Genomic DNA, 17507 nt, shown 5'->3' with positions numbered 1-17507 from the left:
ACAAACGTGACCAACGATAATATAAAATATAATTGGTTCTTATTCTTGTAAAAGAAGACATAAAACGTACATTATATGTTTCACCGTGTTATTATTAAATCCTAGTTACTATCATAATTTATGTGTATACCATATTTACTCATATAAATAATAATATAAAATAACTTATAAAACCGAACGGTTTATTTTATTATAGATAGAAAATACATACATACACATACATAAAAATAATTTTCAATATAATATTTTTTAATTTGTACACAACAAATATTACAATACAAATACAAATAATATGAAATATAACATAATTAATTGTAAGTGTTAGTAGTAGGTACATATAGAAAATAGATACAATATAATTTTTTAGGAATAGTTAATGAGATTTTTTTTTCTTATCGATATACATTATACATTATATTGAGGCAATTTTAAAAATAGCTATACATACTGAAAATATATATTGATATCAATTAAATTATTAAATTATTACCAAATTGAATTTAAACGTCCTCATTGTCGTTAAATTGCAAGGTAGCCAAATTTGATACAAGTTCCCTGAATATCCTGGGTTTGCAGTTGTTACCTATCTGGTATAAAACAAACCAATCGCCCACCTGGAAATGTTCGACTATTGTGGATAGTTCATCCTGACGACATAGGCGAGATTTCATTTTCAACAACACCAAACGGAACCGGGATGATATTATGACAGTTGTACGATACGCCATGTTGATAGCACTGATCACGGCAATGAACAAGAACCAGAACCACAGGAACGCGTAGATTTTCTCGTTGACTATGTTCAGCGGCAACAAGCATAAGCCATCGAACTTTTGTATGGTACCGGAAAACCCGTATCTTTCGAACGTGCACTTGGCGACTTTGGGAAATATCCGGGACATGGCATCCACCCGTTCGCCGGGCTCCAAGTCGGTGAACCGGAAAACGTCGAGACCGTACCGCGCGAACTCGCCTTCGAAAAAGTAGTGGAGGAACAGCATTTGGGCGACGACGTTGAAAAAGTTCAACAGCTCGCAGACGAAAAACTGAACGGCGTAGAAGTTGTGCGCGTACAAGTTGTCGGCGAAGTAGTCCACCAGCAGTTTAATGCCTTTGGCCTTTTGCTCTTCGGTGATCATTACGTCGTCGAGGCCGTTGACCAGTACCCGTATGCGGCCGCCCTCCAATATTTTCCATATGTACCTGGGCACGTAGAAGAACAGGGCTTGGAAGAACAGAACGAAACACACCCACTGGTAGTACTTGTGGTACTTGACGACGTCTTCGCCCTCCCGGTAGGGCCCGACGCCAGGTTGAATGATGTCTTTGCCCACGCGGCCGCCGATCTTTTTGGTCACGGTGAACGTCGAGTGTATCCAACAATACGAATCCATGATTTGATTTGGCACACCGTCCACCATGCAGTTTATCGGGTCACCGACGTACTGCCGGGCGGTGACGATCAACGAGAACGTGACGAGCATGACGACGGTCGCTTTGTAGTGCAGCCGGAACACGTTGTTGTCGATGCACACGGCGTCCAACTTCAGCAGATCTTTCACGGCACCGAAAACGTTGATCATAGTGATGCTGGCTGCCGATAATGATGGTCGAGAAATTTTATGAGAAAACAACCGAAAATACTGGCCACCCGATATCGAGTAAATATTATATAATATAAATATACACGATGCGCGTCAAAAAAAAAAAATGTGATCGTGACAGTGATACGTCGACGTCGTGTTTCGATGTAGCTCGTACGTGTGCGCGGGTACAGCGATTGTGCTATTGAAGAGGGATCGGCCGTATTCAACGAAACCGCAAGTGTTGGGCAACGTTTCGGGAGGGGACCTGGAGTCGATCAAATGCCACATTAGGAAGGGAATAATATTATCACCATGACCACAATTATTATTTATCTTCTGTATTCCTTTTTGTATTTTATATCTAAAAGTTATAATACCATGAATCATTAGATATCGTATGGCAAGTATCGAATATGATACATAATTTATATCGTATAACGGAGCAGTGTTTAGTGAAAATGAAAGAAAATTTGTATACATTAAAATTAATAATAAATAAAATTTGAACAATTGCTAAATTAATAGTAGATCATTGTAAATTATTTATTATTTGTTAATATATTATAATGAAAATATAACGTTGCAGCCCTCTGCGGTTATATTTAAATTAAAACTATTACATTGTTTATACGAAAAGTTATTATCAGTAAACTAGTATTTACGACAAATGTATGTTTATAGGCTTAAATTATATAGTATTGGTTAGCGGTTCCCACTATCGATGGTAGTAGCATTAACTAGATATCTTATAAAACAACTTATTGATATATGTTATTTTATGTATATTGTTGTACAACTAATACGAACAAAATCTAATATTTAATTATATTTTAAATAGCTTTTAATAAAATTACGTAAATGCAAAAATAATAAAGTTAGCCCAACACTATTTATCAATAAATTTAAACAACCGGGTAACACAGATGGGACATACGGAAACGAATCGTTCTCGCACATTCAACTTTTTTACGACACGCTTACGCACAAAAGCACAACTTGTTTGCGCATATTTACTTTTTTATGATTCGATTGGGCACAGCGTGTTCTGCATTTTGTAACAAATATATATTTTTTTTACATGTAAATATAAATAGATTTTCATCATCAATAATCAATATCAAATCAAAAATTATTACCTTTGTAAATAATACGTTACAATATAATTATTATTAGCTTAATCGTTTTTTTAAATTGCTTTGATTTATTGACTATACAACACTCGCAGAACATTTTTATTTGTTCACCTAAAATTTGTATCAACAGATTTTAAATTTCGATATTCTCTAAGTTTATAACTATCTACATTTATACACTTTTCCCTCGACGCATTTCAAACTTGGATATTCATATTCAACAGTTTTAGTACCGCATGCTGGCTAACAACTGTTTAAAAGTTTGAAACTATAAACTTAGCTATACTTATATCTATATGTTTGATACATATGGTCATTTTAAATATAGGTAAAATACTCTATTATAAAAGATCAACTTATATTGCTGGTAATTTTTACCGATAATTTGTATAGATAAGTCAATTATTTTAGGCAAGTCTAAATTTATAAATTCAAAATATATACGTATTGTTTACGCAGTGCTAACGTTGTGCGCAAAAGAGTTTCGTCCTGTATCGATTGTTCATCATCGACCTGCGTGGCTGTGCCAAATATCAACATCGTTTGCGCGTATTGTCTGTTTACCTACAATAAATAATCGTACAAAGTACAAGGTACAACATTTACGAATTGCGCATCAACATATCGAGTATATAATATTACCGAATATAAAAAAAAATTAAAATAACTTTCTCTATCAAATTCTTGAATATTCAATAATTGTCATAATTATTTATATAGCTGATAAATACATGTAAAAAGTTAAATACCTGTAAAGTGGTTTAGTTCGATTAAATTATAGTTGTAATAATGAAGTTGTAGAAACTCGAAATAATATATCGACATGCGCAACGAATAAATGCAAAATCGTGTTACTGCTATTTTGTTATAGACATTTACTCATGATTATAATACATAATATATAAAATATATAAACAGCTTATCTATCAAATTTAAAATAATATATCATAATTAAAATACACATATTATACATTATATTATAGTTTAAATAGAATATATCGGGATATTATAAATCAATATTTTTTGGTTTATAATAATGCGTCTCATCGTAGCAAACAAATTGTGCTATTGAGTACTTTTAAATTTTGAAGTTATATTAATTTGTTTATATTAATTTTTTAAAATGAACAATAGTGATTCCTAAATGATATTCGGCCACAGATGGGTATTTTGTTTACAAGGGTCGTATTCCGTTTTGTCTACTATCTTATTTCACTGATCTGTATTTTTTTCCCAGATGATTTATGTATTATTTAATATGATAATTATTTTTATTATTCAATTATCGATTGTTGAATTGTGTGCGACGTAAAAAATATAATACCCGCGGTGTAATAGTAACCTGAGTCACTAGTGGGTGACTTCTTAATCATGCATACCATGTTTTTTTTTTCTTCTTTGTTCACAAATACTTATTATGCTAAGATGTATAGATTGTATATTTATTATAAAAATTAAAAATATTGTAAAAACTAGGAGCTATAGTACCTAGGTAAGCATTATAATTTATCTATTTTAAAATCGATTCGGGTAAAAGGTGTTCGGGAAAAAGTTCATTCGGTAATTTCAATTCTGGAAAATGGCGTTCGGGAAAAAGTTCAATCGGGAATTATGTTTCTGGAAAAATACCGGTAATCGTAATAAGTACCCTAATTGACTTGTAATTTTATTTTAAATTATTTGTATTCATGATTTTATTATAGATGCCTAATTAATTATTAGCTATGCAATATAATATTGAATTTTGTTGACTGAAAACTATATTGTATAATTAAATAATAAATTTGTTGTTTAATATTAAAATGAATTCAATGAAAAATAAATTCGGTGAATTTGTACAGCGTGATGCAAAACTAAACAAGCCGCTGTTTCTTTTTAAAATACCTTATTAATGCTAATTATGTGTTAGGTAAGTACGGCCAGTAAGGGTAGCAGTTAATTGCGTATTTGCGTCCTATTTTAAATTTTTAATGTAAGCTGCAGCCTGATTATATTTTCATATTAGGAGAAAATACTACTGACAAAAACGCAACGAATAAAAAACACCAAAAGCTATACAGAAGTAAGTTATTGTATTAAATAATGAAATTTTAAAATAAAAACAGGTATATAAAAACATCGTATAATAGAATTGTTTTAACACAAAAATAAATCGGTGTCTTTTTTATCTCTTATCTTGTCCTAGATTCTTATATTTTATATTTATTATGTAACCAACCTTGGTATATTTTATATATATGTAAAATGCGGACTTACTATTTTTTATTCTTACGTAAATAACCTCCATGCAGATATATTTTTGCAAAATTAATATTTTTAGAATTAGGATTGGCAATATTATTGGATTAATATTGGACATTGGTAAGATTAAAAATAGTGGTTTTGATGTTTATTGTTCATGCTTACAAAATGTATTATTCAAAATGAGCAATAAAGTATAAATGTTAATATGTTAATATTTGTATGATTATTTTACTGCCAAGAAATAAATATATATTATTAGCATATAATATATAATAAAGGATATATTATCTTTTATAGATGTAGTACATTTCAAAAATACCGGGGCACAAAAGTAGTACCTATGTCCTATATGATTGGGTGTACCGTCATTTCGTCGCGGTAACTTGGTCGCGCGTCAATTCGTCGCTTATCGATGTTGGCAATAATTATATGACTATACGTCTATACATACTACATAGTTGTATAAGGTTAGTTAATGTATTAACAATTTAATATAAAATTTAATATTTAATAATTGATTTTTTTAACATTATAATTATTTTAATTTAATATAAATATAATGGTTACCTACATGTCACAACTAGAATATTAATTATTTATAAAAATTAAGTAAAATTAAAATAAAATATAGGAAAAACGAAACTTATTATTTACAAAAATTAAAATTATGGGCAATACCTAGTAAAATTTCATTTAATGGATGATTGTCAACATTTGAACATACTTCCAAGAGTCTATTTCTCGACCATCACGCTGGCTTTTTATAAATTGTAAAGACATATTTTATTTTTATAGTATATTTACTGTTTAATAGATATAGTAATAGTATAGGATGTTATAGACTGTTTTGGTATACTATTCGATACAGACTAACTGATGCTAAAGAATCATATATTATTAAAAAGAAAACTATAAAGATACGATATCAAACATATAATAACAACTATATATAGTCAAAAAATTATCGCCAACATCGATAAGCGACGAATTGACGCGCGACAAAATGTAGTATGCGTCAAAATTACGTGCGGCGAAATGTCGTATGCGTCTAATTGTCGAGCGACAAAATGACCGCGACGAATTGACGCGCGACCAAATTACCGCGACCAATGACGTATATCCATATGATTGACCTTTTAAGGACACCATTTACTTACACTACACGTCTACACCCATAACAAGTAGATACAAGTAAAAACTAAAAAAGTTATGATCATTTTGAAACTGTATATTTTAAAATGATCATAACTTACTTAGAAATAATAATATAAATAAAAGGCTACATAAGGCCCTGGATAATTATCTTACCTTTCAATTTTATATTAGGTCAGTTGACTCTATAATATCATAACTAACAGCACACTATTGAAAATGGTGAACGAAAATTTACTATGTCGCACGTGTGTAAGACGGAGACAAACACATGCGGGTTCTACGTCAACTATAAGTAGTACAATCTGGAAATTTTTTTTCTATGTACAAGTTCCATGCTTTTATATTGTAGTTGATTTTAGAGCTATTAAATACCATTTGATATAAGTTTTTACTGTAAATAATGTATAGTTAACCTTATTAATTTAAATGATTATCAACCGTCACCGTAGTTTGTTACGATAATTATAAATAATTATAATTTATAATACTAAACTTCAACTGAAGTTGATCACAGTTGTTTTGGAAATATTAAAATACTATATATTTAAGATATATTTATTTATATTTGTGCTTTTACCCCACTACTGAGGTATAAAAGCACAAATAGTGTCCGCAATTAGTGCGTAATTTTTGATTTTGACCGCAACTTGTATAGGTACACCGTAATAATTTATTGTTATATCATCGGAATTGAAACTATTTTATAAAATATGGTTGTAATATTGTACACGTATTCCTTAAAAAGGTTTTTTTTCAGAATTTTTTCATTTTTCATTTATTCATTTCGTTAGTTTTTTAAATATCTTTCCGCTATAACATTATAAAGAAATTAAAATGTTTTAAAATCCTTGGCATGGCCATTTTCGACCAAACACGTACTAGTATCATTATAAGTATATTATATAGGTAAAGAATGTACAGAATGTAGGTATTTGATATCATTAATTACTAAATACTTTATGACTAATGAAGGAATGTTTTTAAAAACAGATTATAATTCTTAATTATTTTAAGTAATATAATGTAAATTCCTACGTTTTACACATTTTTTCATATTGTCATTTATAAATAAAAACATTAAAAACTAATCATAACAAATAAAAATAAATATAAAAAACCAAGGTTAACCTAAAGTTGCACTGTCAACAGTCGAGTGTATGTAGTAGCTTTTTTGACATACTATTAATACTTATTTAAAAATGTTATACATAGGTAAGTCTAAAAAAAACTAAAAAATGGTCGAATTTCTATAAATATCTCCAAAAAAACCAAAATATCTTTGAATTGTTTCTAGAAAATACTAAATACCAATTATATTTTATGAAAATGTCAGTTGTTCGTTTTTTCATCATACAAAAGACGAAACTGATTTTTTAATTTTATTTTCATAATTTTTGTCTGTTTTTGACGATTAATTTTTTAAAGAACTTATTGGATATTTTTTAATTTCGACCTTCTAGAGATTTAGTTTTCCATTAGAAACCACAGTTGAGGATGTTTCTACTATACAATTTTTTTCACGCATAAAAACAGCAACACATTGTAAAACCAATAGGTTTATATATTAAATGATCTGCTTAGAATCTAAAACATTAATTGAAATAATTATGTATTTATTACAATATTCATGCGATAAAATTAAGTAGGAACTTGAAAATGTTTGTATTTAAATAGTATCTAAGAAATAAAAACAAAAATTCCATAAAATATTTTAGTTATATTTAATATAATATTAAAACTAATTAATAGCCAATAGGTATATAATGCAGTGAATTACCACTATAAGAATATTCAAATAATTATTCCATTTTATGCTCCACTATCCTGTACGGCTGTGCATTATTTTAGTTTACATTTTTGCTTGGCATTTTAATGATGTGTCAAAGTTATTCTTACATATTTTGTTTCTTTATTTAATAAATAATATAAGTACGAAAATCTGTAATAACTAATATTTATTCTAATAAAATTAATACTGGTATAAATAGCCATTGTAGTGGTTGTAATACTGTAATAGTGAATGTCGACGAAATAAGTAAACATATGTTTTTCTAAGCTATAAATCTTAATAAAATGACCATTTAAATATTTTTACAGATAACATTTTATATGAGTTTTTCAATTTGCAGCTGTAACCATATGCATCATTAGTTTAGTCAATGTTAGTATTCATTATAAAGTATTATTATATATAATTAAAATAATTATAGCAAAACATAGAAATAATAATATTTAAGTAATAGGCAAAGTGCTTCTGATTTGTATTTCTTTTAATTTTAGATATTGGAAAAATGTTTTATGTTTACTGCATACGTTCCATTTTATTAATTTTGAACGATGAATACGACTATTTAAAAGTATTTCAAGTAATTATCAATCTTTGTAGCTGTTTTTAAGCATTATCATAATTGAATTGTACACAAATGTTAGTCGTATTGATAATTACTGTTTACGAGTAAAGTACAAACTATACAAATAATGTTTATACATTATATAGATTTGAAGAATATTGATAAATAACAATAACCCTGGTGTCGCGCCATCCTAATAATATAAATATTATTTAAACGTTTAGTCAATGTTTAATCATTTGTATACCAGATTGTTCGTTTGGAATAACTTATTTATCTCATAAAGGTTTTAGTTTTATATTCCATAATAATAATATAAGCTTAATTTATTATTGTAAATTACTAACGCTCGGAAATGAATTTAACCGATAATGATTTTCATAGCAAAGGTCAAAATATATAAAAAGACGTCGGACAATATTACAGTCATATAACATATAGAAATATGTTTTTCATTTCGATTTATTATTCTACAAATCATATTTTTTTAAATTATATAACAATCTATTTTTATTTTTAACATCTGAATATATTTTAACATAAATACAAATAATAAATGGTTAATCATCAATTCATCAATAATTCATTATATTGACATTTAATTTAATTTAAAATCAAATGCTGCAAATATTAGCTTTTTTCTTAAAGGTATACCACATAGGTAAGAAAGGGCTTAGAGATTAAATTATCGGGAATTTATTTTAATTTACCTATGTTTGTTTTATATTTATTTAGTATTGTAGAATACTGTAGTCATTACCCTTATGTACTCGTATTATAATATTAAAATAATATTTTTATATGTTATTTATTATTATAATTTTATTGTAGGTAATCTAAACTTAAATTATTATTTTTATTTAAACGGCAATAAATTAGAAATTATAAAGAATCATGCTTTAGGAATCGCGTAGAATAACATGATTTGTAGATAATACTCATCCTCAACTCTCTATTATAGAATGTTTATTATAAGTGTATACATGTTTTTGAAATTCCTTTGTTTAATTTAGGTCGTTAATAAAAATATACGTTTAATTCTGATTTGGAAAAATATTCATAATATTCATAATATGTGTTGTTAATTGGAACACTCGTAAATATAGCAATGCGATTCTGTCGATTCTGATGTACAGCGCAGTCGATCGGTGGTTTAATATGTGACCACCCGTTCGCTAGTTACGGCGATTTTTAATATTGCGCGTGACGTTACAGTTTTTTGTTCGCCGCGGTGGTGGCCATGCAGTATAGTAGTACACCAATACACGACATATAATTTATTATATATATCCGTTTTTGGTTTAACGTAAAGTAACTGCTTGTTATAAACTTATTTTTTATCGAATAACCTAAGAAAATGTATTTAAGAGTACCTTATAATATTTTTGAAGTGAAACTTCTTTACAGAGGGTACAAAAAAAAAAGACGACGGTCGGGCACGGTCGGCATCACGGCCGTACGTCACGGGCCGCTGTATTTATTTATTTATTTTCCCATTGTATCATTATTAGTTACAAATAAATAAAGTAAAAAATTAATAAATTGTAAAGTATGTTATTTTAATTTTATTCCAATACACACCTAATATCAGTTGCAGCATGACTGAAAGAAGTTTCACTTCATCCGCGCTTACTTGCATGTTACACGCACAGTTTTTTTTTTATTCTTGTAGTTATATCACATTTTGGTTTAATATTAATAAAATAATAACAATTATATTATAAATTATAATACACCACTGTCATAAAAAAGTATTGCTATGTGCTTATTTTAAATTTTTGATCGATGCTTATTTTTATAACAATATAGTCGTATCGTCGTATTAATGTTATAAATATTATTATGATTATAATAATTATCTATAAGGAAATCTAAAAAAAAAGAATTTTCCCAATACAAACCATTTTTTTAAACTAGGTATTGCAATTGTAACCAAACACTGAACACAACATTTAAGTAGCTGCAAGTAACGAAAGTATAAAAAATTAAATAAAAAATGACAAAACACAATACTACTTGAGTGCTTCGCGCGTGTACCTACTAAATGAGAGTTATAAATTTATAATGTTATAATGTTATATTATAGTAACATAAAAATAACAAAAATATAGTATAATTATTAATTATACAAATTAAAAGATTACGAGGTACTCCTAAATACATTTTATCAGTTCATTCGAAAAAAAAAAAATTAATGATGTTATTATTTTACGTTAAACTTGCAAAAACGGATTAATGGTTGACGCCGCTTTCCACTAAAAATAAACTTTTCGTTTTCCGCCTGATTAGAAAAACATTATTTGTTGTTCTGCCAGTTGTAAATTATAGAATTTTAGAGAAGGAATCATTTTGTAACTAATATAATGTAACACTGTATTCAGTAAATAATCACGTAAATACATTAATAATATTATACACAATATTATTCACCTAATATATTCATTTTTAATTTAATTTTTTTTTTATATATACAACTAACTGTTGGTAATTTATTACTTTTAATAATTAGATTTAAATTAGTGATTACACTAACAAAAAAAACTCTTTTCATAGAAATAAAATATTTTTGAAAGACTAATTTTATTGGTATTTTTTCATGTTTGGTTTGGTTCATTTTTTTTTAATAATTAAAATATTTGTAGAAATATACAAATGTATAATTAAATAATAGTTATACGTCTACATTTGAAAACTATATAGGTATTATATAGTGTGTATCTATATAAACATTGTAGTTATTAAAAAATATAATATTATTAAATCTTTACATTATGGTTTTACATTTTATAATTTATAACTCGTAAAAAAAGGAATCACGTTTTTCTTAATTATGCGGGAATCGGCAACATCCAGATAAATATTGCCGTATATTATATCACACCAAAAACACTTAGTAATAACTCCATGTAAAAATAGCTAAGTTAAAAAAAATTCTGTTGTGACATTACATTTAGTAGGTAACGATTAAAATCTTTAAAATACGTGATGTAATACGTAAATTATTAATTAAGGAAAATGCCATTTTTAATATCACAAATACCTATGACGACAAATAAGATCAATTGTAAATTTGAACACTTAATCAACATATTGTTTATAAATTATTAATTTATTTACGAAATTTACTACGGCGGTTACTTATTTGTATTTATTTATGTATATTTTTATGCCCTGCCAACGCCAAGTAGATAAACAATATGTTGAAAGTGTTTAACTTTATAAATAAAATTGATCTTATTTGTCGTCATAGGTAATTGTAACATTATAAAATGGCATTTTACTTAGTTTCCATATTACATCATGTACTTAAATTTAAAGATTTAATCAGTAGGTACTAAATGTAACGATATTTTTTAACTTAGCTTTTTTTACTCAGAGAAAACGAAGTGTTTTTGGTATGAAATCAGCTATATTTTTATAAAAATATTCGCGATTTTATTTGACTGTTAAACCTGAAAATGAATTTTTAAATTTGGATCATTTTTATTTATTATAGTATATATTATAGTAATGATAATTATTAAAATGACGATACGGTAGACACCTTAAGTGGTGGGTCCGGCGTTGCGTACAACGTACACGTTCGTTGTACGTCTCCGCTGCCGCCGTAGCAATGAGAGTAGTAGAATGGGTAGGTAGTGGCGGGGAGCAGAAAATTATATTTTACGTTATTTACGTCGCGTACAAAAAATCGGTCTTAAAAGTACTTAGATAACGTTTAAGCCATCTAACCAATCTGCTTGCGAGTTCTTCTGTTCCAATCTGCACAATATATTTGATCGGTTGATATATTATACGACATTATAATATTATTATGTTCAGATGTTTTCCCTGTAAAGCTGGCCGATGGATTAACACAAATTAGAATGGTTTTTCAATGGTAAAATTTGGTTTCCTATTACTTTATGTTAGTGGTTACTATGCTATTTCTTATTTGACTTAGCTTCGCGCCACTATCGTTGTGCTGAATGGATATGACCGCCGCAACGGCGAACGAATCCGTGACGTCACGCACAATATTAAAATTTAAAAATCACCGCGGCTAACGAACGGATAGTCACAAATAAATTTTAGTTGTATAATTATGCTAGTTAAACTGGATTCTATTTAATATGGAAATAAAAAAAAATATTAATTTAATATAAAACCTTACTTAAAATAAATTATATCTAAAACTCAAGTACACTATAGTCTTATTTAATTATTTGTCATTGTTTTTTTTTTTTACAATAAGGATAATTGATAGTATTTAATAAAATATATAGAATTGCCTAAAATTAACGACATCATTTATACAAATATATACATATTGTAAGATTACAAACGTATGTAATATTGTTAGTGATCACCTCATTAAAATAAATAAATTTGGGGGTTGTGGATATTGCCCTACACCACCGCAGAAGATGCGACTAAAAAAACCATACTACATTGTTTACGTGTTTTAATGCCTGTGAACAATGAAAATGAAAAATATTTTATGATTGATTTCTATATTTTTAGTAGTTGCCTGTGGGCTGTGAGTTGAACTGAGTAAAAATACAGTGGTGTTGTATGGGACCCTAGTGGTTACGGACAACGAAATTCACCGTAAGCCTGTCATTTTACCTGAACAGACTATTTTAGGTTTTTAACTTTATTGGACATGTGTAAAAAATGACTAATTTTTAAATAATTAGTGTATATTATTATAATATTTAAAATACTCGTTTCGCATAATTTGATTTAAAATATACAGGGTGTATCTAATAGAACAATAATATTAGAATAACTTTTGTTCTAATTAATATTCAATTTTTTTTTTTTATCATTAAGAGACCTTAACGCAACATGTATAATTTAATTTTTTTTATGTTTATTTTTTAGTACTGAAAATAAAAAAATTAAAATTTAATTAAAATTGTTTTGAATAAATTAAAAATAGCCAATTTGTGAATCTGATTATAAGAACAATTTTGATGGTATCATTATTTTTTGATTAAATTAATTTGGAACGCAATAACTTTTTTAAAAATATGAGTTTTGAAAATTTGCTGACATGAGTATATTTCTTAAATTATTTACTCATAATATAGATAGGTAATATTAATAACTTTTGTCATAAGTTGAAGTAGCATAATTTTTTTTTTTTAGGTCGTCTATCTGTTATATTATACTGTATATATCATGGCTGGCAAAACTGTAGCTCTTGTCATAGACTCATGCGACTCGCATCTTATTTTAAGATACAAAACATTTTTAGAAAAAAAAAATATATATATATATATATATATATATATATTAATAAAGCCTTTTTTCATTTCAGTTCTTCCATATTCATCATCATATTGGGAAACTCGCGAGTCTCTTCTCGCTGCAGGCCAGCCCTGGTATATATATATTATATTATTGTTAAAAGTACCTATCTTTACCGTGATATAAAATTGGATATTTATAATTATTATGCATCAATTAATGTTATTTGTGAAATATAACTCGTCACTGCGCATTTGCATCCTTAGATATATTTGATATATTAGTACTAATTTGATACACATATACATATCATTTTGCGAGGGCTGATGGTTTATTTGTATCCTATTTATTCCCAGTATTCCCACAGATTAACGATTAACACAGGTGAACTACATGTAATATGATTAGCAATTGTTTCGGATTTAAACGATTTTCGTTGTATCCAGATGAAATATTATATTCATATGAAAAAAAATCAAGGTCGTATCTGATTTTGAAATTTCACGGTTTATTAGATTTTATATTTTGATCGGAGCGAGGAATATAATAATTTATACAATTTTACAATAACGTGTTTTTTTCGTTCGATGCTGCTTTTTGATTAGAATCAAAGTGGTTTTCTATTAGTATACGTATAGGAAGGAAAATGTAACAAAAATAACGGAAAAACGAAAATACACCAATTTTTGAAAAAAAACACTGATTTACTATTATTGTATTGTTTTCCTGTAAAAATTGAACCACAATAATATAAATGTGTTTATACTTAATATATTTATAATAATTTAATAACGATAAGTTTTAAATATTTATTTCAATACTTTATAGTTTATATCTGGTCATACATTTTGGTGACAAATAGTATAGAGAAGAACAATAAATCACTATTTAATAATTAAATATAAATTTTAAAATGATTCACACTATACATTAGTGTCCACATACCAACCGATTATACAGTTGATACTTAATATAATGTTTAATTGTTAATTCCGTCGGTCTACTGATAAATTTGTAAATGTCACCGGATGCGAGTGATACGACGTACATTGTCATTAAAAGTAGGTAAATAAAACTCTATTGGTCTGATTTTATTGATTTTTATAATAATTGGGTTATTAGTTTGAACAAATTAGATACGAATAATAGTATATACTATTAAAGTAATTTGATTATAAAATATCGACTCACTGCAGTGACAGAGTTCTTATATGTAAATATAACAATAGAACATTATTATATTATATAAATAATCATAATTTTTTTCAAAAATTTGTATTAGCTTATAATAAGTTGTGAATATAGTATGCAACATAGAACAAATACATACACACAAGACTAGTTTCAATACAATCTTACCAGTTTTTTATTTTATAACAAACAATATTAGTGAAGTTAACATGCTATCTACTTTTTAGAACCCAGATGACGAATGAAGGTTACCTACTATATCGGTTTTATTATAAATTTAATAGGTATCCAGTATAGTTAATTAATTAATTTATAGTTAATAATTACGTATATTACGTTAATAATTACGTATACTTCACTGAAATTTATATGTAAGTAGGTACCCTAAATAAAATGTTCATTTACAATTTAAAAGGGTTATTACCAAGTAAAACAAAATGAAAATAAAACTAAAAACTTCAATCGTTGAAAATTGTATTAAAAATAAGCGTAAACAAAGCTTATGTGATATATCTATTATCTTCATACGTCATACTATTTAAACAAATTTATTATTTAACGTATTATTATTATTATTATTGATTAATATTGATGTAAAAAATAACATAGAGAATATATACATTACATATATAATTATATTAAATTTAAATAGTTTTAAATTATTTATTTTGATATTAAGTACTTCTAATTTTATTAAGTTATTATTCATAAATGCTTTATTTTATATAATACGCCATACGCGTATATAATATCTGAATTACTTTCATAGTTATAATAATTAGGTATAATAGAATGTTTTAAAGAATAAGTATAGGTACTGTAACATTGACGTTGCTCTTGTGATTAAGTATTACGATCAGTGGTTGCATATAATGTAAGTATTTTTTTTTTTATATATATACACGTTGATTATATTGATTATAGTCATATTTTTATTTTATAATATAAATAATATAAGCACTGTTAACAGTAGTTATAAACGTATAATTACATGGTGGACTTTGTATTTTTCTTTATCTTTCCAGCTCTTGATATAATATAAACTTAAAACGTTATAAGTATAGTAAAACAACATATCCCATTATACGTTATCGAATTATTTGTCCACTAAATGAATTATTTTTCATTATATTTAATGATTTATAATAACAATATAAAAATGATGTTTGAACTGAGTATGCTTTACCAATGATAAGTAGTTATCTATAAAAGGTCGTAGGTTAATCGAAAATACGTACATACAATGTTGGAATGTACTTTATAGCTATACTAATTAGATATAATAATCTGCTTTTTAGAAAATAAAATTAAGAATATAGCATTAGTCATAATGATAATGTTAATGAATATTGATTCATGCAGACGCTGCCTTTCTATAATTTATATTATATTTACACAATGATTGTTTGTTTGATTGCCACTATATTATTTTGTATTAATTTGGTTTGAACATATTTCAAATTAATTAGTTGACGAATGACCATTTATTTTAATTTATAAATAGTATGAGATTCCTGAAAATTAAATTTTGAAGAGTATTCCTATTTCGTGGTTTTATTTTGTTTCGTTTTAAATTATTAAATATTTACATATTTTATACATTTTTTTTTGGTGGGAATTGCGAGACTAAAAACATTGTGAAACGATTTAATAATAGATGTTATAATATTCTGAGCGCACCCGACTTTTTACAAGGAATACCATACCGGCACGCATTCAATTAAAAATCTTGATGATGTGATTATTTTCATTTCAAGTCATAGACTGTTAGAGGTTCAAACAAAACTATTAATACCTACCTACTTGGGCAGTAATACATTTCTTCAGTATAAAATCATATACGGACGTTGAGACGGATAAAATATGTTTCAAGCAATCGAAAATCATTTTATCGCAAAATCATAGTACTTATAATCATAGGCGTAATTATTCATTTCAGTTAGGGGGGGGGCTAAATTCCTAAAAATATTTTGTAGCAAATTTTTTTTAATTTGATTATTATTTATCGTTTCTACTGGTGTATACAACTGATTTGAATGATTATTCGTTTATATGAAATATTACATTTTTTTTATATTGTAGGCAAAAATAAAGTTAATACTAATATCATGTTTATATGCACACATACATTTACCCAAAAATTCTGGGGGGGACTGAAGCCCACCCAAGCCTCCCCCTAGTTACGCCTATGCTTATAATTGCGGAATGCCGTGTTTTTTGTACCAAACATAAATTTCAAATACCGGTTGAAAACGTTAAAACGCGCGCGAATATAATACATATTTTCGTACCCGCTACGTCGTATTATTATTGTACGTATATTGTATATTATAAGACGACGTTTTTAAAACGATTTTACGGTGGCGAGTGATCGAAATGCGACGATAACGTCGGTGACGGCGCCTACGGCCGCCGCAGACAGATGGGAAAATACAATTCACATTGGCCTTGTAACGGTTTCCCAGAAATGTCGAAGAGCCGGCCGGCCGAGGGTCGTCCGTGCGTGGGTGGGTACGTGTGTCCGCGCAGCGCGTCCCGTTTTTGCACCACCTATACCAGGATACTATGTGGCAGCCGTGTCGTCAGCCGCGTATAAGATAGAATTATTAATA

The 17507-nt window shown here is 27.4% G+C and overlaps 1 protein-coding gene across 1 annotated transcript; it reads right to left on the bottom strand.

The window, feature by feature from the left end:
• Positions 1-334: 334 nt before the first annotated feature.
• Positions 335-1732, bottom strand: LOC132926412 (innexin inx2-like). The gene has a single exon (XM_060990766.1). The coding sequence runs from the start codon at positions 1581-1583 to the stop codon at positions 501-503; it is 1083 nt and encodes a 360-aa protein (XP_060846749.1). The 5' UTR covers positions 1584-1732; the 3' UTR covers positions 335-500.
• Positions 1733-17507: the final 15775 nt, after the last annotated feature.

This window comes from Rhopalosiphum padi, chromosome 3 (assembly GCF_020882245.1).
Source record: "Rhopalosiphum padi isolate XX-2018 chromosome 3, ASM2088224v1, whole genome shotgun sequence".
Taxonomy (NCBI): domain Eukaryota; kingdom Metazoa; phylum Arthropoda; class Insecta; order Hemiptera; family Aphididae; genus Rhopalosiphum; species Rhopalosiphum padi.
The sequence above is the reverse complement of the archived record's forward strand: the minus strand, read 5'-3'. Positions and strand labels throughout refer to the sequence as shown.